Source organism: Macaca nemestrina, chromosome 2, assembly GCF_043159975.1.
Source record: "Macaca nemestrina isolate mMacNem1 chromosome 2, mMacNem.hap1, whole genome shotgun sequence".
NCBI lineage: Eukaryota > Metazoa > Chordata > Mammalia > Primates > Cercopithecidae > Macaca > Macaca nemestrina.
In genome coordinates this window covers 101,659,065-101,683,497 of record NC_092126.1, presented here as the reverse complement: position 1 = coordinate 101,683,497, position 24,433 = coordinate 101,659,065, and the positions used below count along the sequence as shown (strand labels likewise).

The 24,433-nt window shown below is 49.3% G+C and overlaps 1 protein-coding gene across 3 annotated transcripts in view; it reads right to left on the bottom strand.

Moving 5' to 3' along the window:
- The window catches only part of LOC105480207 (activin A receptor type 2B), a 39,446-nt gene extending 15,278 nt beyond the window's left edge, over window positions 1-24,168 (bottom strand). The window contains exons 1-2 of one of the 3 annotated variants that reach the window (XM_011738770.3): window positions 23,765-24,168; window positions 370-577 (exon numbers count right to left, since the gene is read on the bottom strand). In XM_011738770.3, the coding sequence (XP_011737072.1) occupies window positions 370-577; window positions 23,765-23,816 (260 nt within the window). In that variant the 5' untranslated portion in view covers window positions 23,817-24,168. Of the gene's footprint in view, window positions 1-369; window positions 578-6,238; window positions 8,290-23,764 lie in introns of those variants that run through there. The other 2 variants (XM_071091457.1, XM_011738769.3) reach the window with 2 other exon arrangements.
- Between the last annotated feature and the right edge of the window lie 265 nt (window positions 24,169-24,433).

Sequence of the window (24,433 nt, the reverse complement as noted above, 5' to 3'; positions counted from 1 at the left end):
TGGAGGCACAGAATTTTCCATACACCCCTCACCTGGGGGATGCAAGACTGCCCCAGGCCTGCCCCGCCAACCCCTCCTCACAGACAGAGCACCTCATGGGCAACATCAGGGGGATGGTGTGAACTCACCTCCCCTACAGGAGACCCAAAGCCAAGGAGGAACAGCCAGGGGTTGACACTCACTGAGACCCCTCCTCAGGGTTGAGGTAGGACAAATAGGGTGTGGAAGGGCGTGGGGCCCTGGCTACCATCTCAAGAGCCTGTTCTCGGTCCTTTATCTCCCGCTCAGACATCCTGAGACCCAAATGGCCCAGTGGGCAGTATAAGTGCAGGCGGGTCCAAGAGGAAAGGAGGGCGAGTCGTGGAGTACCTATCATAGCAGTTGAAGTCATCTAGCCAGCAGCCCTTCTTCACGAGCTCGATGGTGCCAGAGCTGTTGCGCCAGGAGGCGTAGCAGTGCAGCCGCTTGTCCTGCTCGCCCTCGCAGCGCTCCAGGCCGCTCTGGTTGGTGCGCTCCAGCTCCCAGTTGGCGTTGTAGTAGATGCACTCCCGTGTCTCAGCCTCCCCACGCCCAGAGCCTGTGCCCCAGAGAAAAGAGAACCACTGAGCATGCCCCTGGGACCACCACCCAAACTCCTACTCCCAGTCCTGGGTGCCAGGCCACCCTGAGGGAGGGAGGCCGGGTGGTGGGTTGGGGTCACCAACCCCCTGCACTCACCCCTGGACGCAGGCCACCCATCCATCCAACACCTCTTAATTTACATGTACCAGTTGGCACCAGCCCCCACCTTATTCTGCAGCCCATCACAGCTGCCCCTAGGCCTAAGCAAAAGAGAGGAGGCAGGAAACCTAATGCCCCAGAAGGATGGATAAACAGCCAGCCAGACAGAGGCCAGATGCACAGAAAGGCCACCAACACCTGAGGCTCCTGGGTGGGGGTGGGGCTACTTCCCTGCTGCAGCAGAAACTGATGAAGGGGCACCCTTAAAACCCCAGGGCACATCAGAATCACCGTATGTTGGAGGTGTGGGAAAGAGGACCACTGTTCACTGAAATATATATTTCCAGGCCCAATCCAGACCCATCCCAATGGGAATGGGTGCAGAATATGTGCTTTTAACCACCCCTATCTGTCTCAGGTGATTGCGACAAAGATCTCAAGGACCACTTGGCAAAACTGCAAAGGGGAGTGGCTTCCTGCTGCTCCTGTCTCTGCCCCCAAACCCCCTTCTCACGACAGTTCCCCAGGGAGACCATGCCAGTGGGTCCTCCACAACTCCCTGCCCATATGTAAAGGGAAGCAAGGACCCTGTAAGCGTCCTTTCTACACCCAGCAACCACACCTGGTACTGAAGAACATAAGGAATGTTTTCCATGCAGGGCTGGAGAACATAAGGAATGAGGCCTGCGTGTACAGGGTAAGCCTCTCAAAGTCACCAAGGGGAATACGTGCCTCAGGCAGAGGAGGGCTAGATGGTGGCTTAACCTTCGATCACAGATCATTCTCCTGGCTAGGCTTCTGATGACCCCGGGGCACTCCCCATCACTTCTGAACCCCTTTCCACCTGCTGCAGGAAGTGCCATCCAGGTGGACAACCACTTCAACCCCCACCATTCAAACACTTTCCTTCAAACTTGATTTCAAACATTCCCCAAATCCATCTTCCTCACCATCCCCTATAAAACAACCTCCAGTCCCAGCCCCAGTCTACTCCCACTAACCCCAGGAACCACATAGCCCTGAGATGGGAAAGAATATGGAGATGCCAAAGGAGGTTCGGTTCTGTCTGAAAGCTCTGCCAGCACCCCATTATAGGCCGCCCACAATGGAGGGAGGTGGTGACATTTACAACCTCATTGCTAGAACCCCACGCAGACACCTGAGAGGATAGTTGCACCAAGCATCCAGCCATCCTGTCCACACTTCTTGGGCCCAAGTAGGCCAGTGACCTGGCACCACTCCTGGCTGGTCTTCTACCACTATTCCCGTCCCAGGAAGGAGGGAGGGGTCAGAGTCAATCCCACCAGACAGCCAGCCCATCAGCAGCCAAGAGCCCTACTTCGCCATCAGCCTCAATGGCTGACTGGAGTAGCAAGGAACACAAACCCTGCCCTGACCTTTGGGGAGGGCAAAGTACCCTGAACGCTAGTGTAGCCTAAGGACATCCTCACTCTCCTCTCCACCCCCATTGGTGGCCTTCATGAGGAAAGAGCTTGATTTCCCAGGGTATACCCCAGAGAGAAGGATACTGACTGGCTGTCAGGTGAAAGAAGCCCTCCACCACTGGAGCAGCCATTCCCCTTTCAAACCCAACCCCTTTCTGCATCTCCGTGAAGTGATAGGATGTTTCTTCCAGGGGCAGGAGCAAGCAATGAAACTCAAGGATCCAGGTAGCGCCCAAGGGTCCGAAATGTCACCCAATCAGAATGGCAGTGCCCAGCCACAGCTCTGGTCATTCTACACCAGGTAGCCTAGGCTCTGACACTTGTGAAAGGCAAACGCATGGCCTCCTGACCAGCCAGTCAGCTGGGACTCAGCCTCTTCCAAACGAAGGGCCTCAGGGTCCACAGAGAGGCTTACAAGGGTACACACTGGCTTCCCCAGTCAGGCCCTTCATCAAGCATGTGGCTTTAAGGTTTAGAGGGAGAACCTGAGAGGGTGGGGTGGGAGTAGCTGACCAAAGGCTGAGCAAGCACACCAGGGCCAGGACTGAGGCTTGCACCTACGTTGCCCCAGTCTGCCTGTAGCAGCACCCAATGACTGGGTTATTCGAAGCACCCTGCCCAGAGGCCACAGGGCCTCCTCCCGCCAGGCTGGGCCCCACTGCATCCACGGCAGCAGTTCTAGTGGGGGTCCGTGGAGACCTGAGACTTGTGGGGCCAGCCAGGAAGCTGCACTGCAGACAGGGAAGCTGGGCACTCCCCTAACTTCCTTCCCTCACTGCAGCCACACCATAATGTCACACCCTTGAATGTGATCAGCTTCTAGGCTTCGTAAGTTGGAAGTTACCACCTCTGACCGTAGGGTTCCCCACCTTCCTCTGATTTCAGCTCTTCCCTCTCCCTCAGCTGAGACCACGCAAACTTTCTACTTCCACTGGCCCTTGTGCTTCCCCTGCCACTTAACTTAACCACCCTTGACTAATGGCCTATTGTTGCTTAAAGGAATATCTCAGACATCTGAAAAGTGTACCAACAACATAACCAAAAATAATCTCCAAGATGAAATAACACAACGAACACTTGTATGAGAAATAAAACATTACACACGTACACGACAACTACTTCCTAAATGTCAGGCTTTCCCTACAAGACTGGAAAGCCAATGAAGGCAGGGCCCTTGCTGTCCTGAGTGGTAGAATCATTCCAAACACATCATGGATAGATGGGTGGACAGACAGATGGACAGAAGGGTGTAGGTATCATGGCTAGAGCAAGATTTCGAAAGGAGGGAACAACAAGGAAGGATGGCCTCAGCCTGCAGCCCAAGCCCTAGGTCCTTAGAGTTTCCATCTCCATTGAGACAAGCAACAAGCCTCTGTGCTGAGGTAGGAGTCCAAACAAGGGAGGCCAACAGAGTAACCTCCTCTCTCCAGGCCATTGATAAGTCAGGGACCACCCTCTAGCCACTACCATGGGCAGGACCCAAGTGAAGAGGCTGGGAGTTCCAAATCTCAGAGGACCCAAGGGTTCAAGATGTCACCTGGGCCAGGCACAATGGCTCACGCCTGTAATCCCAGCACTTTGGGAGGCCAAGACAGGCAGATCACCTGAGGTCAAGAGTTCGAGACCAGCCTGGCCAATGTGGTGAAACCTCATCTCTACTAAAAATACAAAAATGAGCCAGGCGTGGGGTGGGCACCTGCAATTCCAGCTACTCAGGAGGCTGAGGCAGAAGAATCACTTGAACCCGGGAGGCAGAAGTTGCAGTGAACTGAGGTCGTGCCATTGCACTCCAGCCTGGGCGACAAGAGCGAGACTCCATTTCAAAAAGATGTCACCTGACCCCCATCTGACCAGATCCTCCTACTGGCAACCCAGCGAAACATGGCAGCCATGAGTGGGCCAGACTTCAAGTCCTACTCCATTACTTCACAGCTAGGGAAGTTGTAGCAACTAATTGAATTAATGCACTTTAAGAGTGGTTAGAACACTGCCTGGCACATTGGCTGTATTAGAGCCACACCTACCCCCTACTCCCTATGACAATCCCTTACAACACAAGTACCCTGTATGACTCCCAGCCCATCAAGTCACACCATGCCTACAAGAGCTCTATGTTCAGAGCCCTATGTAACATTCCATGCCCCTCCCTCACCACAGGGCTCTGCTGCCAGCTGGAGACCCAGGGGCCTCCCCCATTCCTCTCTCTTCCCCAGACTCTCCTTCACACACTCAGCTATTTATAGCCTCTGGCAATACTCCAACCATAGGCCACCTCTGCCTTTTGATAGAGAGAGATTCCCACCCACACCCAGGAAGCCAGGGCATCCATGCACAGGTGGCTCCCCTTGACCCCCAGCCCACTCAGCTAACCTGGCAGGAGGAGAAGCCATGCTCCCAAGATGGGGGTGCTTATGGTACCCCCTTAGGCCTGCTGCCTCATAGCCCTGAGGTAAACGAGCATAGCTCCCAGACACCAGGACAAGGGGCTTGCTGCATCCCTGAGTCACAGCCAAACCAACTGCTGGCCTCCAAAGGAAGCTGAAATACAAGTGGCAATGTCCCCAAGGAGGCAGTCCCTATGCTCCAAGAGGCCTCCCAGTGGAAAGAAAGTACCCAGGGCTCCCCAAACCTTCCCTCCTGGCAGGACACCACTCCCAGATACACCACTCCCGACCCCCACACAAACACGCAGTACATGCACACACACACACAGTACATGCAGACTGCACTCTGAACTAACATTTCTGGCAGCAGAACCTAAGCTGGCTAGTTTTGATGCTCGAAGACATGCACTGGGAGGTCAAACACTGGGAGGTTCGCTTCTCCTATGAAGCAGCTCAGCCCACTAGACTTTGGACATACCCACTATGCCCTGAGGAGAAAAGGGAGAAATCTCACCAGGGTCCTGTCTGCGAGGGGCTCAAAGTGCAATGGGGAGAGAAAGAGGAGGAGATGGTTCAGAGGTGGAGTGTCCATGCCCACCTCCCCTGGAGTCCCTGAGCTTTGCACTTGGGTGTCCCCAGTCCAGCCAGTGTCTCCTAGAGGAACTGACCCCAGCAGCCAGCAGTACCACTGCTCGGTTGGCTCCTGGAGGCCCCTTGGCAGCCACCTACCCCAGGGAGCAGGTGCCCAGTCCCACCTTTGTGAGGAGTGCCACTCACCACTACATCTATCTAGGTCTGCTTCTGCCAGCACACTGGGGCACACCCTCCCAGAAGCCTCCATGGCCAAGAGGAGGACAAGAAAGAATGTCTCAGGAGGGCCAGTGTTCTCCGGCCTTCACATCTGCCCAGAGAGAAGAGGCAGCTCTCCCCACAGACAGCACCCCTCGAAAGGCAGCCCTGAGTCTGCCCAGCTGCCTTTATTGCCCTAGCAGGTCCCTCCATAAGAGCCAAGGAGGGCCAAGAGCAGTGACTTATCCATGTTATGATTCCACACCCCTAGCTCCACAAAGCAGCATCTACCACCTCCCCAGGACCAGAGTAAGGGCAACCGGGTGTAGAGATGGAGGGAACCTGAAGAGACAGATGGGGCCAGGAAGGAAGGCTAGAGTGTATAACAAAGACACTGACACACGCACACACGTGTATGCACATTGTGGAGTGGCATGTATAATAGGGGAGAAAAAAAACCCCAAATATTCCAACATTGTGTCTTTGCATTTCTTTTACCTGAGAGAGTAACTCTTGACTGTTTCTGGCAATCAAATACAATCGCTAATACATATGCTTTTTCTCCTTCATCCATGTATTTATAAGCCATCCAGGTTGACACACATTTATGTAATACTTATACAGCTCACACTACATCCCAGGTCTAAGCATTCTTCTGCAAAGAGTAACTTATTTAATCCTCATAATAAACCTGTGCAGGTCCTCATTTTATAAAAACTGAGGCACAAAGAGGCTAAGTAACCTACCAAGTTATTTATTAAGTGTCAAAAATCAGGCTTCAAACCCAGGCAGCCTGTCTCTAGAGTGCATGTTCTTTATATACTGCTGCCTCTCCTGCAGCTCTGAAGTGCATTTATTTCAGAAGCTTAAAACCTCACATAACTTTAAGCATCCACTCACCTACTGGACTCAGGTTATTTATGTTTGTTGATCTCAGCAATGCCATCATGAATTCTTTTTTACATTTTTGTTTGTGTGTGTGCTCATGTGTGGGCATTTCTTGGCTAGGTCATAGGGTCTAAACATCATCAACTGACTAAATACCGTTAAACTGTTCTCCAAAGTGGATGTGTCAATCTAAGTTCCCAACAGATGACAGCCCCACCTGGGGTTCACCTGGTGAGTGTGAAATGGTACAATTTGGATCTGCATTTCCCTGATTACTTGTGAGACTGATCATCTTCTCACAATTATTAACATTTCCTTCTGAGAACTGCTTGTTTGTATCTTTTCTCATTTTTCTACTGGATTGCTTTTCCTTTGAGTTATAGAAATTATTTTATATATTCTTGGTAATAAAACTTTTCTTACTATATAGTAACCCTCTTTATTTGCAATGAATGCTCTTTGCCAAAAGTCCATTTTATCTGATGTTAACATCGCTATATGACATTTCGTGTGTGTTAGTATTAAAGAAAATTATCTTTTCTAACTTAAAGAAATCTTTCTCTCTTCCCTCCCCCCAAATCAATCTAACACCATCTTTTAATTAGAGTTCAGTCTCATTACATTTATTATTACTGGGTATGTTTACATATATGATTACTGGGTATGTTTAAATTTGTTTCTTCTCTACTGTTACCTCTGTTTGGATTATCTTTTAAAATTTCCTATTTTAGCCACTTTTAAAGTTATACATCTCATTCCTATTCCGTTGTAAGCTAGGCCTATAAACTTTAATGGGTACACTTACACTAAAAGGGTAAATCAACATCTCTACCATCCTTCATTGGAACTTAAATATTTGAAACTCTAATGACTCTTCCAATGTACATCTAATTTAACATATTGCTTGTGTTCAGTATTTAGTGTCATTGTTCTTATTACCCAGCTCCCAAATCAGACATTATTTGTGTCTGTATTTTGTAAGTGTCCATACAGTCATCTTTCCCTGCATCTCTGCGTTTCTGAGACCACTGTCCTTACTGAAAAAAAATCTTTCAATAGAGATCTCTTGGCAGAGGAGCCTTTGTTGCTTTTCTCAAAATATTTTGTCTTTCTTCCTGAATTGCAATTTAGATGAACATAAAATTTTAGATTGTTATTTTATCTCAGCTCTCTGAAAATATTATTCCACTATTTTCTAGCTTCCACTACTGTTGCTGAAAAGTCTGCTATTAATTTAACTTTGTAGATATTCTGTTTTTTTCTCTCTGGCTGCTTTCTCTCTTTGCAGTTTCACTACAAGGTATGTGTTTAAGTATATATTTAAATTTATACTACTTGGGGTTCACTATGCCTTTAGATTCTAATGACTTGTGTTTTTTGTCAATTCTGACAAATTCTTGGCTATTATCAACTTGAATATTGCATCTCCATATTCTATGATTCTGAAATTCCTATTACAAGCGTATTAGACCTTCTCATTCTGTCCAGTCTCTTAACTCTCCTTTCCTATTTTCCAATTCTGTGTCTAAACACCATTACAGGTAATTCCTGAAGATCAACTTCCAATTCACTAATTCTCTCTTAAGCTATGTCTAATCTGTTGTTTAGTCCTTCTACTCAATTTATAAATTCAATTATTCTATTTTTTCATTTCTATAAGCTCTATTAAAAAGAAACTTCCTGGTCAATTTTGATACTTCTGTACTTTGGCCTACTTCCAAATCTCTCTTAGAATTCTATAATTTAACTTCTTGAAAGTTTGCTTCTGACATTTGTTATTTCTGACTTTACTCATGGTACTGTTTCCTCATAGGACTTTAGAATTTTGAATACTGAGCTTATGTTCACTGGGGCCTTTTCTGTTGGACTACTTTGAGGCCAAGTTTGAAGGGGCAACCCTTCAAAGGTAACTTATATTTTTGGCTTCTGCCAGTCTCCCTAGGACATTAACTATTTGGAATCACTTTAATTTCTCAACTTAGTTTACCAGAGAACAGGATGGTATAAACGCCAAGCTCACATGAGCATAGGCCTATGGTCACAAATTCTCAGGGAAACTACCCCAACCCCAACCCCGACCCAGTCTCAGACAATTTCATTATTTAGTCTCTTTGTCAACAAAGACATATTTCCTCTAGCCCACATTTTTACTGAAGGTATAACACAACAGAAGTCTGAGGCCATGCAAAGGCCTCAGTCTCAATTCTACATCTTGTCTCCTCTTGTCCACACTGCTACTAAACCCACATCTCTAAATTACAAAGACAGGCAAAGTCCCCAAGGAATCAGCAGTTTCAGCCAGTGAAGGCATACGGCTCTAGTTTCCAGCCCTTTCTTGCTTTTCCCTTACTTCTTATACATGCAGCAATGTATATGCATTTTTTTTTTTTTTTTTTTTAGACAGAGTCTCGCGCTCTGTCGCCCAGGCTGGAGTGCAGTGGCCGGATCTCAGCTCACTGCAAGCTCCGCCTCCCGGGTTTACGCCATTCTCCTGCCTCAGCCTCCCAAGTAGCTGGGACTACAGGCGCCTGCCACCTCGCCCGGCTAGTTTTTTGTATTTTTAGTAGAGACGGGGTTTCACCATGTTAGCCATTTTAAAAGGGTGTTTATTATACTTTTTCCAGCATTTCTATGTATTTTACATGAGGATTTTCCACTGTTTTGTTCACTACAAATGCCAGAAATGTAAATACAAGAGCACCTTCCAAGGTGACAGGAGGAATTCCATCTGCCTTCAGAAGTCCCGCCTAGGAACAAGGAACCAAGCCAGGTGACCTCAAGTCACTTCCAACTTGGACTTTGTAAACAAGGACCTGGCACCATCCTCCCACAGCTCTGAAATACATGCCTTTTCCCAGGCCCCATCACTCCTGGACAACACTGGAAGGAGAACTTCCAGGTAAACGCCAAGGATTATACACAAACATTTCCTTTTGCTCCCTCCAGTAGTCCCACTAAAACCACAGTAAAGTATTTTAAGGCATAAACCTGTAAGAACAAAGAGAACAGGAGAGAACCACAGAAATGACATTTCAAGGCTGGAAAGCATTTACACACATGGTAACTGATCACACAGATTCCTAAGTTGGCTCTAGATAAAGTAGAAAAGCAATGTGACTTCCCCCACAGAACCCTTCAAAACTCAGGAATTTGTGGCACCAAATGTCTCTGAAAGAATAGGGTAAAGATGAGTCTAAAGACAGAAGAGTTGGTTAGTAAGGTACAGTCAGATCCTCAGATCCTACCACCACTCATCATGGTTGACCCTCTCCAACCCAGCGGAGATTATGTTTATTTTCCAAAGAAAATGAACTGAGAGCCTCTTCGACAAAGAGGAGCAGGCAAATCAGGGCACAGGTATCACACTGAAACAGGAGGAATACAGAACAATATACCAAATACAGGAACCCCTAGTTCTCATCCCCTGTGACTTCCAGGATGTTAATATCCAGGCTTGCCCCCTCCAGACAGAAAACAGAAGATATTTCTCAGGGAAATCCAATTAATTCCCAAAACAGCCCAATCAGATCACCCTTGATTAAGCCAACTCCACCCACAGAGTCAGAGCTTTTAATAAGTATTCAGATCCATCCTTAAATATTTATTAAGAATTTTTACATCAGGCCCGGCATGGTGGCTCATACCCACAATCCCAGCACTTTGGGAGGCTGAGGCGGGCAGACTGCTTGAGCTCAGGAGTTCGAGACAAGCCTGGGCAACAGGATGAGACCTCATCTCTTCCAAAAATACAAAAAATTAGCCAGGCATGGTGGTTTGCACCTGTGGTCCCAGCTACTTCAAAGGCTGAGGTGGAAAGATCACTTAAGCCTGGAGGAGCAGTGGTTGCAGTGAGCCAAGATTGCGCTGCTGCACTCCAGTCTGGGTGACAGAGTGAGACCCTGTCTTAAAAATAACTTTTACATCATATATTTATTAGAAATATTAGCTGTATTTATCTCATCTGGTCTATGTTCCCTTGTCTCTTATTGCTTTCTTCTCAACTGAAGAATTCTCTACTATTCCATGCCTCCTTTTTTTTGGACACAGGGTCTTGCTCTGTGACCTAGGCTGGAGTACAGTGACTCAATCACAGCTCACTGCAGCCTCAAACTCCTGAGCTCAAACGATCCTCCCACCTCAGCCTCCCAAGTAGCTCAGACTTACAGGTGCATGCCACCACACTCGGCTGATTTTTTTTATTTTTTTGTAGAGATGGGGTCTCACTACATTGCCTAGGATGGTCTCAAACTCTGGGCTCCAGTGATCCTCCCCACTTGAACTCCCAAAGTGCTAGGATTACAGGCATGAGCCACTCACTCGGCCCATTTGTCTGCCTTTTTTTTTCTTTTTTTCTATTTTGAGACGGAGTTTTGCTCTTGTTGCCCAGGCCAGAGAAAAATGGCACAATCTCAGCTCACTGAAACCTCTGCCTCCCATGTTCAAGCGATTCTTCTGCCTCAGCCTCCCGAGTAGCTGGAATTACAGGCATGCGCCACCATGCCTGGCTAATTTTGTATTTTTAGTAGAGATGGGATTTCTCCGTGTTGGTCAGGTTGGTCTTCAACAACGCACCTCAGGTGATCCGCCCACCTCAGCCTCCCAAAGCACTTGGATTACAGGCGTGAGCCACCGCACCCAGGCCATTTGTCTCTTTTTTAGCTTGAAAGTTATAATCTATTCTTTAAGTTACCCTAGAGATGACAGCATGCCTTATCAAAATTTAGTATTACTTGGTAGTTCCACTCTCTTCCTGGCCATTGTAAGAATCTTTAGAACAATTTAAATTCATTTTCACTCCACTCTCACATACAGCATTGTTGCCAAGCATTTTCTTTTGTGGTATTTCAAACTCAGTAACACATTCTCACAATAAATGCCTGAATATTTATTATTTTCATTGCTCTTCATTCTTCTCTTCATCTCTGACATTCCATCTGGATTTATTTTCCTTCTGCCTGAAGAACATATTCCTTGACATGTTCCTTCTTTTTTAAGAGGTTCTGTAGGCCAGGCGTGGTGGCTCATGCCTATAATCCCAGCACTTTGGGAGGCTGATAGGGGTGGATCATGAGGTCAGGAGTTCAAGACCAGTCTGACCAACATGGTGAAACCCTCTCTCTACTAAAAAATACAAAAATTAGCCAGGCGTGGTGGCACGTGCCTGGAGTCCCAGCTACTCGGGAGGCTGAGGCAGGAGAATTGCTTGAACCTGGGAGGCAGAGGTTGCAGTGAGTCGACATTGCCCCACTGCACTCCAGCCTGGGTGATAGAGCAAGACTCCATCTCAAAAAAAAAAAAAAAAAAAAAAAAGGGGGTTTTGTTTAAAAATTGACACGTAATAACTGTACATATTTATGGGGTAGAATATGTTTTGATACATGTATACACTGTGTAATGATCAAATTGGGGTAATTAGCAAATCCATTACCATTTATCATTTCTTTGTGGTAGGAACATTCAAAATCCTCTCTTCTAGCTATTTTGAAATATACCATACATTCTTGCTAACTACAATCACCCTACGGTGCAACAGACCAGAACTTATTCCTTTAAATGTAATTTTGTACCCTTTGACCACCCTCTCCCCATCTGACCTCCTACCTACGTCCTTAGCCTCTGGTAACCACTATTCTGTGCACTATTTCTATGAGATCAACCTTTTTAGATTCCAAATATAAGTGAGATAATATGGTATTTGTCTTTCCATGTCTGGCTTATTTCACTTAACATCATGATGCCTTCTTTCCGGAACGACAGTTTCACTTGATACAGAATTTTAGGCTGACAACTACTTCTTTCAGCACTTAAAGCTATCATTCTATTGTCTTCTGGCTTCCACTGTTTCTATTGAGAAGTTAGCTGTCAGTATAACTACAGCTCTTTTGATAATAATGCCTTTTTTCTCTAGCTGCTTTCAACATTCTCTGTCTTTGGTTTCCATAATTTTTACTGTGATGGATATAGATGTGGATTTTTAAAATTTATTGTCTTACCTGGGATTCACAGGAGTTCCTGAATCTGTGGCTTGGTATCTTTAATTTTAGAAAGTTCTCAGCTATTATCTTTTCTGCCTCATTCTCTCTCCTTTACTTCTGTGGCTGTGATTTCATGAATCTTAGACCTTCTCATTTCATGCTCTATGGGTTTCTCTTTATTCTGTTGTTATCCATTTTTCTGCCTGTCCGTGGTTTAGTTTATACTTTCTTCTGATCTATCATCCAGTTCACTAATTCTCTATCCAGTTTCACCTAATCCCCTGATAAAAGCATTCACTGATTTATTAATTTCTGTTACTATGCAGAACAAGTCTTTAAGAGATTTTTCCTTTTCATAGTTTTCAGCTATCTGCTGAAATTCCCACTATCATTTCCTTGACCACAGTGAACCCTCTTCTCCTTCTCCTTCTTCTTTTTTTTTAGATGGAATCTCGTTCTGTCACCCAGGCTGGAGGGCAGTGGTGCAATTTCGGGTCACTGCAACCTCCGCCTCCCAGGTTCAAGCAATTCCCTGCCTCAGCCTCCCTAGTAGCTGGGATTACAGGGCGCCTGCCACCACACTCAGCTAATTTTGTTGTATTTTTAGTAGAGACAGGGTTTCACCATGTTGGCCAGGTTGGTCTCGAACTAGTGTCCTCGTGATCCACCCACCTCGGCCTCCCAAAGTGCTGGGATTACAGGTGTGAGCCACTGCGCCTGGCTGAACACTTCTATTTTTAAATATGTACATGGCAACTCCAACCTGGAGGTCATCCAGGTTGGCTTCAACTGTGATGTTTTGGCTGGTTGTTTACTTAAAATTACCAGTCATTGTATTTGAAAAATTATAGAGATAATTTGAGGCCTAGGATGGCATAAATCCTCTAGAAAGAATTAACATGTCTAAAGGTACCATTACCCAGAACATATTTTCTGGTTTTGGGATAGGTCTTACTATATTGTTCAGGCTGGTTTTGAACTACTGGGCTCAAATGATCCTCCCCACCTCAGTCTCCCAAGTAGCTGGGATTATAGGTGTGCACCACCACACCCAGCACCCCAGAATATTTCAATCTAACTTTAGTGTTTGTCTACATGTGGGTCCCCCTAACTTCTATATCTTTAGGATCTCAATCCCAAGTAAGTGATTGACTCTGCCCACCCTTTGCTTAGAATTCCAATTCCTGTCTTCCCAGCCCCACAAAGCTACAAATGCAGCCTCTCAGTTGACCCTATGACTAAAAACAGACCCAAATACCAAAATCATCACCCTAGGCCTTTGTTCTCATGCAGATACTGGCCTGGTAGGTCTTCAGTATCTTCTTAGATATACAATGCCTTCAACCAGAGAAGTTTTATTTTTTCCAGTTTCTCCAGTTACCTTTAGAAAGAGATTTGGTCCTGATTATCAGAAAAGGACATCTCCATATCTACTTTTTACCCAGCTTTTAGACATATTTTCAGGATCGTAACATGCCCAAAGGCAAGGGAACCTGCACACATACACAGAAATTAAGCCCACCAGTGTAGATAAGATTGTCCATGGACAGTATTAAGCAAGAACAAAAGAGACACCAGGGCAAAGCCCTGAAAAAAGTAACTTCCATTCCAAAATGTCACTCAAGAGGAAAACAGAATTCACTTTCAACCAAACTTTATTGTTTCAGACAGTCATAGATTGAAGTGAGTCCCACCAAAATTCATAGGTTGAGGCCCTAACCTCCAATGTGACTACTGAGTTGGTGCAAAAGTAATTGCGGGTTTTGCCATTAACATATTTACAGACAGGGCCTTTAAGACGGTAATTAAGGCTAAATGAGGTGATAAAGGTGGGCCTCCAGTCCAACAGGACTGGCATCCTTATAAGAAGAGACACCTGGAGTGGATACACACAGCAAAAAGGACAAAGCAAGAAGGCTACCATATGCCAACCCAGGAGAGAGGAATCACTGGAAACCAATCCTGACAGCACCTTCATCTTTAACTTCCAGCCCCCAGAATTGCAGGAAAAGAAATTTCTGTTGTTTAAGCCACCCAGTCTATGGTATTCCATTATGGCAACCTGAGCAGACTAAGACACAAACAGTGCACATCATACGTATAATGTGGGAAAGATGATTGGAGTATCATTTGTACTAGAAACAGTTCCACAAACTTGAGTGTCATCTAAATTCATTAGCAGGGCCTGACAAGTGGACTTACATAAAGAATCCTAACATAACAGTAAAGAGTAGGCAGCAAGCTGAAGAACAAGACTGGGAAGCAAGAGCTTTGGAGAACAAGTCATCCCAAACTATCTTCCCTAAGTCTTCTGCCAACTGTGGCAGAGTTATACAGGGAACAAGGCATACACTCAGCCAGGAACAGAAACTCACCAGAGCTCCTTCTGTCATGAAAAGCTTCTCACCATACTCTAAAATAGTTTTTCTACAGGTTTCTCCAATACCCCCACCATCATTATCACCACATATGAAATTAGAATTTGTCACACTCAGATTTTGTCAAATGCAGTAGGTTCGCCAGTAGTGCCGTTACCCAGAGCTCTTCAGCAACCTTCAGCAAGTGCCTTAGTCTCTTCAGAGTCTGCAGGCAGCATGGAGCCTGGTAAGTGAACGCACATATGCACTTCCATCCCAAACCCAGACCAGCACATCCTGGCTTGTCCACTGCTACTTCCCTCATCAGCACAGTACCCAGGAGACTCAGGCACAAGGTAGGAGACGCAGGCACGAGAAGTTATCTCCAGGTCTCCTCATACATTAAGCCAGTGGAAATGAGCCCTTCCCATGTCCCAGCATCCTTCTTGAAGCCAGGCTATTTCTAACCTCTGTAATCTAGCATGTCAGCAGGGGTTGGGGTGTGGGGGTGGGAAGGATGCTCACAGATTACCGCAGAGAGCCAACTGCCAAATCACCCAGCTTCTACCCCCACTGCCATCACTTGGGTAGCCTCAAAAAATAAATAAATAAATAAAATAGTGTAACCATTTTTCAGTATCTATTAAAACCAGTAATACACGCCTTAAAATCCAGAAGTTATTTTCTCATCTATCCTTGAGAAACAGTCTGCATACATTCTATACAATCATAAAGTCCAGGCCGGGCGCGGTGGCTCAAGCCTGTAATCCCAGCACTTTGGGAGGCCGAGACGGGCGGATCACAAGGTCAGGAGATCAAGACCATCCTGGCTACACAGTGAAACCCCATCTCTACTAAAAAATGCAAAAAAAAACTAGCCGGGTGGGTTGGCAGGCACCTGTAGTCCCAGCTACTCGGGAGGCTGAGGTAGGAGAATGGCGTAAACCCGGGAGGCGGAGCTTGCAGTGAGCTGAGATCCGGCCACTGCACTCCAGCCTGGGCGACAGAGCAAGACTCCGTCTCAAAAAAAAAAGAAAAAAAAAAACCTTGGTTAAAGTCACAAACATGGTGAGGAAAAGATGGATGCAAAGCAGTTTATTCTATAAGGTTCTATTCATACGAAACACAGAAACAGACGAAACTATTTTATGCTGTTAGAAGTCAGAATAGTAGTTAACCTTAGTGGGTGTTGGTAGAGACTGAAATGGAACAAAACAGGACTTGCTGGGGATGGGGGGCTGGAAAATTTCTGATTCTTGACTTGGATGCTGACTACACCAGTGTATTCAGTTTGTGAAAATGCTTCTCAGCTGTCACTTCTGTTTAATTACTTGTACATTCTTCTGTATATGTTTATACTTCAATTAAATGCTTGAATACCATTTTAGGTAGAAAAAAAGCCTATTTCTTTTTTTTTTTTTTTTTTGAGATGGAGACTCACTCAGTTGTCCAGGCTGGACTGCAGTGGCGCTATCTTGGCTCACTGCAAGCTCTGCCTCCCGGGTTCACGCCATTCTCCTGCCTCAGCCTCCCGAGTAGCTGGGACTACAGGCATCCACCACCATGTCCGGCTAATTTTTTGTATTTTTAGTAGAGACAGGGTTTCACTGTGTTAGCCAGGATGGTCTCAATCTCCTGACCTCATGATTTGCCCGCCTCGGCCTCCCAAAGTGCTGGGATTACAGGTGTGAGCCACGGTGCCTGGCCAAAAGCCTGTCTATTTCTGTAAGTATTTCTATAGATGCACAGGTAAAAATGTCTGGAAGAATATACCTCAACCTTCAAAGGATTACGTTTGGAGGAGGCCTCAGATGGGGAACAGAGATGATAAAAGGAGACCCTAGTTTTATCCGTAACATCTAAATTTCTGTGATACAATGTAGGTATATTACTTGTTTAAAAAGTAATAATTTGTTTTTAGAAATGGAAAAATTAGTTAGGGCTGAAGTGACTTCTACTCCCCAAACTACACCTCAGGGTGGCTAACCTTTCAGTGATGGGAGGTTTGGATGGGAGGTTTCAGGGCAGGGGAGATAGACTGCATTACCCTGGCCCTCCTTCTACTCCCACACAGCCTTGCAGGTCTCACCCTCAGCCAGAAGGTTCACAGGAGGAGCCAGCCAGGTGGGAAGAGAAACCAGAATTCATCTCTCTAACCCTTCTGCTCCTCTAGTTTCTAAGCCCCAGAGCAGATGAGCCTTTACTCACTATGCCCTCACTACACAGAGAAGCTGCACCTCCTGTGTGAGCCCTGGGCCACAGGACTCCCCTCTAACCCAATATCAAACTTCAGTGAGAAGGAAATTCCCAAAAAGTGCATAAAATAAGAGTTCTTAAACCATGGTTGCCAGCCCAGGCTGGGAAAACTCATGCGTGCTTTCTAAATCAACGGACACATAATAATCCAGTTGGAGGGGAAGGGGAGGAGGGTTATCCATGACACTGGACATTCATTAAAAGGCATTGTCCTCATACCTGAAAACACTGTGCACCACTGCACAAGCCAGCAGGAAAAAACATCCTGGCATCAACACTTGAGAGAGTCAGCTTCCAAGTCAGTCTCCTGTTTTAATTGGTTCAGGTCTGGGAGGCCACAGGGACCCCTCCCTCTCCTCAGATGGACAGATAACAGCTGGTCTGGTCCCATCCTCCGAAATGCTCAGGCACAAACCTGGGAAGCAGCCTCCTCCATTCTCCAGCCAAGGGCTTGGGTTTCCAACTAGCCTTCCTTTTCCTTCTCCAAAACTAATTTTAGCTTCCTTGGTTGTCAGAGTGGAACTGAAATAGTCGGCAGAGGAACACACGCAAAGAGCATGAGCTCGCCTCACAAAACACCTCAGCTCCAGCCCAGAAACTGGCCAGGGAGAAGCCCCATTGTCCAGCAGGTCAGACCTGTCCAGACAACATTCCCCTGGGAAGAGGGCCTCACATTTGCCCAGTGGGACAGGCTTCCTTTCCACACCCGCTTCCAGAGGTCATGTGTCCATGAATGAAAACACCCAGTTGGAGCTGCCAGTCCCAGAAAGAATCTGAAAAAGGCACATGCATGTGTACAGCAAGCCTAGAATAACCAGAGGAAAGCATGGGGCTATCCGAAGGCAGAAAGCTATTACTGGTCCTGGGCCCTGCAGGAAGAGGCATGGCTGACCCCTGAACAATCCCAGTCTGCTTTATCCGTTGATTTCCAGCACCTACCATTGTCTTAGTCAGAGACATCACTGACCAATGTAATAAATAAAGAGTCAGAAGAAGGCAGCAGCATTTCCACCCCTGGAAAACCTGGGCATTCAGGAGTGGTACCCCAAGGACCACAAGGAATAGGCACCTCTAGGGCTAGGATGGACCCCTAAGTCTGGTGCAGAATAAGAGACCAAAAAAGGAAGCCCAGAACAAGGGGGTGGGTCTCTGTTTTGGAATACAGAATTAGTGACAGAATGGGAGGGAAGGAAGAGAAAGAATTCTGAGAAGGAAATAAAGTCTCCTTTGTAAAGACCCCAAAAACAGATGGAACTAAAGTCTGAACCTCAGCAAGCACTTCACATACCAGTGATGTGGAGCACTTGGAAACTGGGGCTTTGAAAAATGCTTCCGCCATCCTAAGAGTCCAGTTTGTAATCACTTCCCAGTGCAGCAAACTGTGTCTCACTGAGTTCAAGATGAGAGAGAGTCCCACAGAAGCATTCCCTAGCCAAGCTCGAAGCAGGCCAGGGTAGGAGTAGAAAATAAACATGGGGGCAGCCACAGGGGACTGCCAGCCTGCCAAGCCCAACAGACAAGCTTCCACAGATACAAACCGCTCCACCGGGGCCTCCAGTGCTGGCTGCCGCATGTCTAAGGCAGCGCTGCCCACACCTCCCCAGGTCCACAGCAGGAAGCCTGGCCCTGCCCTCGGATTCCCATCTGGCCACCACACCCTGAAGAGAGGGGAGAGACTTGCACCCATACCTTTGGGGAGAGGCTGCCCACCTGCCCTGGTGTCCCCGGCCTGGGGGCTCCAGGCCCACAGCCTCTGCGGCTCCCCGGAGCGCCACACGGCAGGTCTGCTCAGGGGAAGGGGCATGCCCACGGCCTGCTACAACCCCAGTGCTCCGCTTGGCAGACAGGGCTAGCCTCAGCTCCTGAGGCCCCTAGGTGAGCAGAGAGGGGGCGCTGGGCAGGCAGAGAGTCCCCAGCAACAGGCACTTCCTGACATTCTGCGTGTACGGGAGGAAGAGGCTGAGTGCCAGCCTTAAGGCAACGGTCAGAGGCGAGTGGGCGGGTGCGGGCAGGCAGGCTGCCCAGCCACCCACAGCCTCCGCCTCCCTGAAACCTGAACCACTTCTGGGAAAACTCAAGGACGCCAGGATTCTCCTCAGTGGCAAGCTGTACACCAGAACCACTAATTTTGAACCAAACTCTCACGTGCTGAGCAGATTTCACTAAGCAGGAATCTCCTAGGCCTTGAGGAGAACCTCACCTTCAACCCTGCATCCAGAGTGGGGGGATGGATATGCACTCATAAGCCGTTACCCCTACCTACTTCTTACAACTGTGTGCCTCTTTGAAAGCATGAGAACATTCTGGATCAGTGGTTCCCAACAGGAGATGATTTTGCTCTCACCTCTGCCAGGGACATTTTAGCAAGATCTGGAAACATTTTTGGTTGACATGATCTACTGGAATTTGTGGGTAGAGGTAGGGATACTGCTGAATATCCTACAATGCACAGAACAGCTCAACCCACCACTACCCACACACAACAGAGTATCATCAGGCCTAAAATGTAAATAGTGTCAAGGCTGAGAAACCCCGTTCTAGAGTGAGGCCCATGCAACCAGGACCCTACCTCAGGACTATCTAGAGTCTATCTGGAGTTACCTACAAAAAGATTATCCAGACCTAGTCCTCAACCCTCCAGATCCCAATCCATGGTGACAGGTTAGTATATGTGAGTGGATCTAAACTCCTGAACTGATACTCCTTGGTTCTCATTTGCACTACCCTGAGCTCCCAAGCAGAGGGGCTGAATGCATAGGCAGGCACTCAAGAGGGCAGCTTTCTGGAAAGAGACACCAGGGCTAGAATCTAAACATCCAGCGGGATCACAAAAGGCAAAGTAAGTGAGGTACCAAGGTGGAACAAGCACCCCTCCCACCCCAGAACAAGCTGCCCCTTAGGACTGCTACAGTGGATATGTGCAGGGCAGCCAGGACTTCAAGGAGTTTAATCAGGGGGCAGCAGGTTCCCAGTATCTACAAAACAGAGTGGGTGCATACAATGTACAGCCACATGCACACATATACCGATTTACATTTTCCTGGGGGAAGGGTCCATAGCTTTCATCAGATTCTCAGAGGGGTCTACGACATCAAGGACCACTGTACAGAATGTGGGCTCTTCACTGGCTCCCTATAACGGGAGCTCCTTAGGTGAAGTGCCAGCGGAGGTCCAGCTGCTTTTGGAGATTCTTGATGCCCAGAAAGACCCACAGAGTAGTATACCACAGAGGCCCACCCAAGCGATGGGAGGCCATGGGGTTCAGATCTTATGTTTTCACCCAGCTGTAGGGCCTGGAAAGATGGCCAGGTTTCTCACATCATCTGTCTTGAAAGGGCCCCCAAGAGCTAGGGATTCCTCCCGAAGGACAGCTCACCCAGATGGGGCAGAGCCTCAAGTGCCCAGCAGATACAAGGACAGATAGCAGAAAACACTCTTCCCTGGGAGGGGCACCCATGGCCCATGGCTCTGCAGCCCATGTCCTTGGCAGCTACCACTACACTAGGCCTGAGGGATGAAAGTCACTTCACTTCACAAGCTCGTTCCCTCCACCAAGGAAGTGGCCAAGAAACATCTTTGGGTCAAAGAACGGTCAGCCTATCAGAGCAATCAGGGCCTGCACTTCCTGATGGGACAGACAGGAGGCAGGTCCCTCTCCAAGAGCTCTGGACACTTCACCTAGAATACTGTTCACTCCACCCCCATAGGCCCTTTGATCTGAACCCCAAGTACAGAGACAGGTGTTAGGAGTTCTTGTAGGATACAGCATTGAGTGTCCAGGATGTCCACTGAAATGCAAGAGCCAAATGGCTTGTTTCCCAAGGACACTCGGCCAGACACAGACCACAAAAGACTTAAAGAATTATTAAAGAACTAACTGACCACTGACTGATCTTGTGACAAGCACCATGTGCCACTTATTACACCATAAATTCTGCCTTCCCTTCTGAGACTCCATTGTCCAATATGGTAGCCACTAGCCAAATGTTCCGCAGAGCACTGGAAATGTGGAAAGTTGGAGTTGAGGATGTTCTGTAAGGCACACACAGGATTTTGATGACAGTACAAAAATGGAACACAAAATGTCTCATTTTAATACTGATATCAGACTGAGATGATTACTTTGTATATATCAAATTAAGTGAAATACACTTTTTTTTTGAGATGGAGCCTCACTCTGTCACCAGGCTGGAGTGCAGTGACACGATCTCGGCTCACTGCAACCTCCACCTCCCAGGTTCATGCGATTCTCCTGCCTCAGCCTCCGGAGTAGCTGGGACTACAGGTATGTGTCACCACGCCCAGCTAATTTTTGTATTTTTAGTAGAGATGGGGTTTCACCATGTTGGCCAGGATGGTCTCGATCTCTTGACCTCATGATCCTCCTACCTCGGTCTCCTGAAGTGCTGGGATTACAGGCATCAGCCACTGCGCCAGGCCAGTAAAATATACTATTAAAGTTCATTCCATCTCATGGAAAGCATGTGTACCCCCAAAATTCATATGATGAAGCTCTGACCCCCAGTGTAATGGTATTTGGAGATGGGACCTTTGGGAAGTAGTGAAGGTTAGATTAAGTCAGAAGGGTGGGGCCCTCAGGTAATGGGGACAGGATTCACAGTCTTATAAACAGAGGAAAATACCCCCTAGCCCCATCCCACCCATCATGTGAGAATGTTGTAAGAAGGCAGATGTCTGCAAGCCAGGAAGAGGGTCTTCACCAGAACCCAACCATGCCAGCACCCTGCACCCTGGGCTCAGACTTACAGCTTCCAGAACTTTGACGATATAAATTTCTGCTGTTTAAGCCACCAGTCTACAGTATTTTGTTATGGAAGTCCCAACTAAGACACAGCTGTTTCTTCTTCCTTTTATTAACATGACTACTAGAAAACGTTGTTTCATATGTATACATAGTTCATATACTATTTCTGTCGCCAGGACAGCATTCTTCTAGATGTTCCTTCTAGCCGGCCATTGTGTGCTGCACAGGGTGGGGGTTATTCCAAACAGCAAGCCAGGAGCTTGAAATAAAAGGGCATCCCTGAAGCCAAAACAACGGAGGGTCAGGTCCGCTCCAAACTGGGCCTGGGGCAGCTCTTTTCACAGTTCCTCACAGGTCAGGGACTGGCTGGTGTGACTACACGAAATATCCAGTGACCCCCGACCTTCTTCCCAGGACAGGATACACTGCTCAGCACTGCCTAAGCTAGGTGGCTGAAACGGACGAAAAAGAAAGAAAATACACTCCTTCCAGGGGTCTGATGCCACCCTGCCCTGCCTAATGAGGGAGGTGTGAGACTGGTGTGGTCCCCAGATCCCAGGTTTGAAGCTGTCCTGTCTCGGGAGGAAGCTCTCCTAAAGGCCTGGGCTTGGAAGAGCCCCAGCACTTCCAGGGATCAGGCAAGCAGCGGGTCTGGAGGCAGCCCGGTGGGCTGCTGTGTGCCTATCAAGTCAGCTTGCTGCCGCCCTCCCTCTGGCAGACCAATGCCTCCCCTGTCACTTTCAAGCCCTCCTTGGGGAAAATGCATCCCAAGGGAGCGGGGCAAAAAAGAGGAGCACAAAGTCCAACACGACCACCACTTTGCCTCCAGCACACAGGAAGCGGCTCCAGGAGAGCTGCAACACCCTCTTCCATATAGTTCTCAGGTGCCAATTGGTCTTTGCCTTCCCGTCTCCGCATTCAGGCTGTGCGCGCGCTACTAGCCTACAGAACTCACTCGCTTTCGGTGTAAACTAAGCCTCACGACGACGCAAAGGAGGAGGTAGAACTATGGTGGGAATGGGACCGAGATGCCAAATCCCCAAATCTCCACCTCCGCAGCAGCGTGGGGACTCCGGCCCCGCCCCTGCACGCCCGGCCCCGCCCCTCGAGGGTTTCCCAGACTCCAGGCTGCTGCCACCGTGGGCGGCTGGGGACCCGCGCTGCATGTGTAATGGGGGCTGGGAACAAAGACGCGCAGGACCCGACGGCCGGGTACCAGCCGCCCCGACCTACTCGCCAGAGCTTCAATGCCCAGCTCCCCACGTTTCCCAGGACTGGCCAGGGGACGTCCCGGCGCGCCCGCCGCGGTTAGGCGTACCCGGGCACCACTGGGACAGGGAAATTGGTGCTTGGGCCGCAGGAGAAAAAAGCTTTACAGGCGGAACTCCGCTTGTTTACGCCCGCACCCACATACCCCCAAACACACATGCGCTGGCCGAACACCTCCAGCCACACGCCCGCAGCCGCCGGGGAGCTGAGCGCGGGTCACCCACCCCGCCACGTGCCTCCCGGAGGCCCGAGCGAACGGAGACCTGTTGGTTTTCCATCTTACCCACCCCCTCCCCTCCCAAGTGCCCAAACAAAGCGGTCCCGCGAAGCGACCACGCTCCGCATCCCGGGGCCAACGGCAGGGAAAGAGGGAGCAGGTGGGAGCCAGCACCAACAGCCCGCTGGGCCGGTAACGCGACGCAGACTGGTGGCAAGAGATGCAAGGGACTTTGGGCTGCGTGAAGCCGCCCCCCTTCGCTTCGCTACACTTAGTGACTCTGAGGGACGTGCAACCCTCCTGCCGCTGCTGCACCTACAATCCTGCCACCCCTAATGAGATCTGCCCACCCCTCTTGGCCGCCTTCCCCACGCTCAGGTTTTCCTCACTCTTTCCCTGGGTTCCACGCGCCCGCGTAGCCCGAACTCCGACCCTGAGGCTCCGGGTCCCGGCCCCCATCGCAGGGGCACCTCTAGGAACCAGAACTCTGCAGACGACTGCACAAACAAGATCGTGTCCCCAAGATCGGCGAGCTGGGCGCCCACCGCGCCCCCAGCCCCCGCCCCGGGAGATGCGAGCTGAATACAGGTGGCGCGGCGACGAGGCCGCGGGCCCGCCCTTTGTTGGTAAACACCGCGCGGCGCCAGGGGCCAGCCCTGCGCGCCCTCTCGGCGTACCCGCGCCGCGCCCAGTTCTTACCGGCGCACAGCGATCCCCAGAGGAGGGCGAGGGCCGCCCAGGGCGCCGTCATGTTCCGCTGCGCCGCCCCGCGCACACCCGGAGCCCGCGGGCAGGGCCGCACGGCGCTCCCGGGGCGCGCAGGGCCCAGCGGCGGCTGCGCTCTCCTTCCCGCTCCTTCCTTCGGTCTCGTTCCGTGCGCGCTTCCTGCGCCTTCGTCCCCGAGCAGCGTTCGGGCTCCAAGGGCCGGTCGGCGGGGCCGGGCTCAGGGCCGCTGCGGGCGGCGCAGGCTGCGGCCCGGGCTCCGGGGCGACGCGGGGGCCGGGGGGCGGCGGCGGGGCACGGGCCGGGGCGCGCCCGACTCAGGCATAGCGCGGCGGGGCTGGGCCCGGGCCCCGGGCGCAGGGGCCGAGTCCGGAGGGGCCATGAACGGGGGGAGGGGTGGGGGGGAGGGGAGCTGAACCGAGTCCAAAATGGCTCCTGAGCGGCGGCCACGGAGCCGAGCCAGCGGGGAAACCCGGATGTTGGATACAAAGAGGCGGGCGGGCTGGGCGGGGAGGGGGAGGGGAGGCGGGCCCTCCGGCCGCGTGGTCCGCGCCCCCCTGAGGGGCGGGGCCCCAGAGAAACAACAACACGGAGGCCCCGCCCCCAGCCCGCGCCCGATGGGAGGACGCGCATGCACCACCCTGC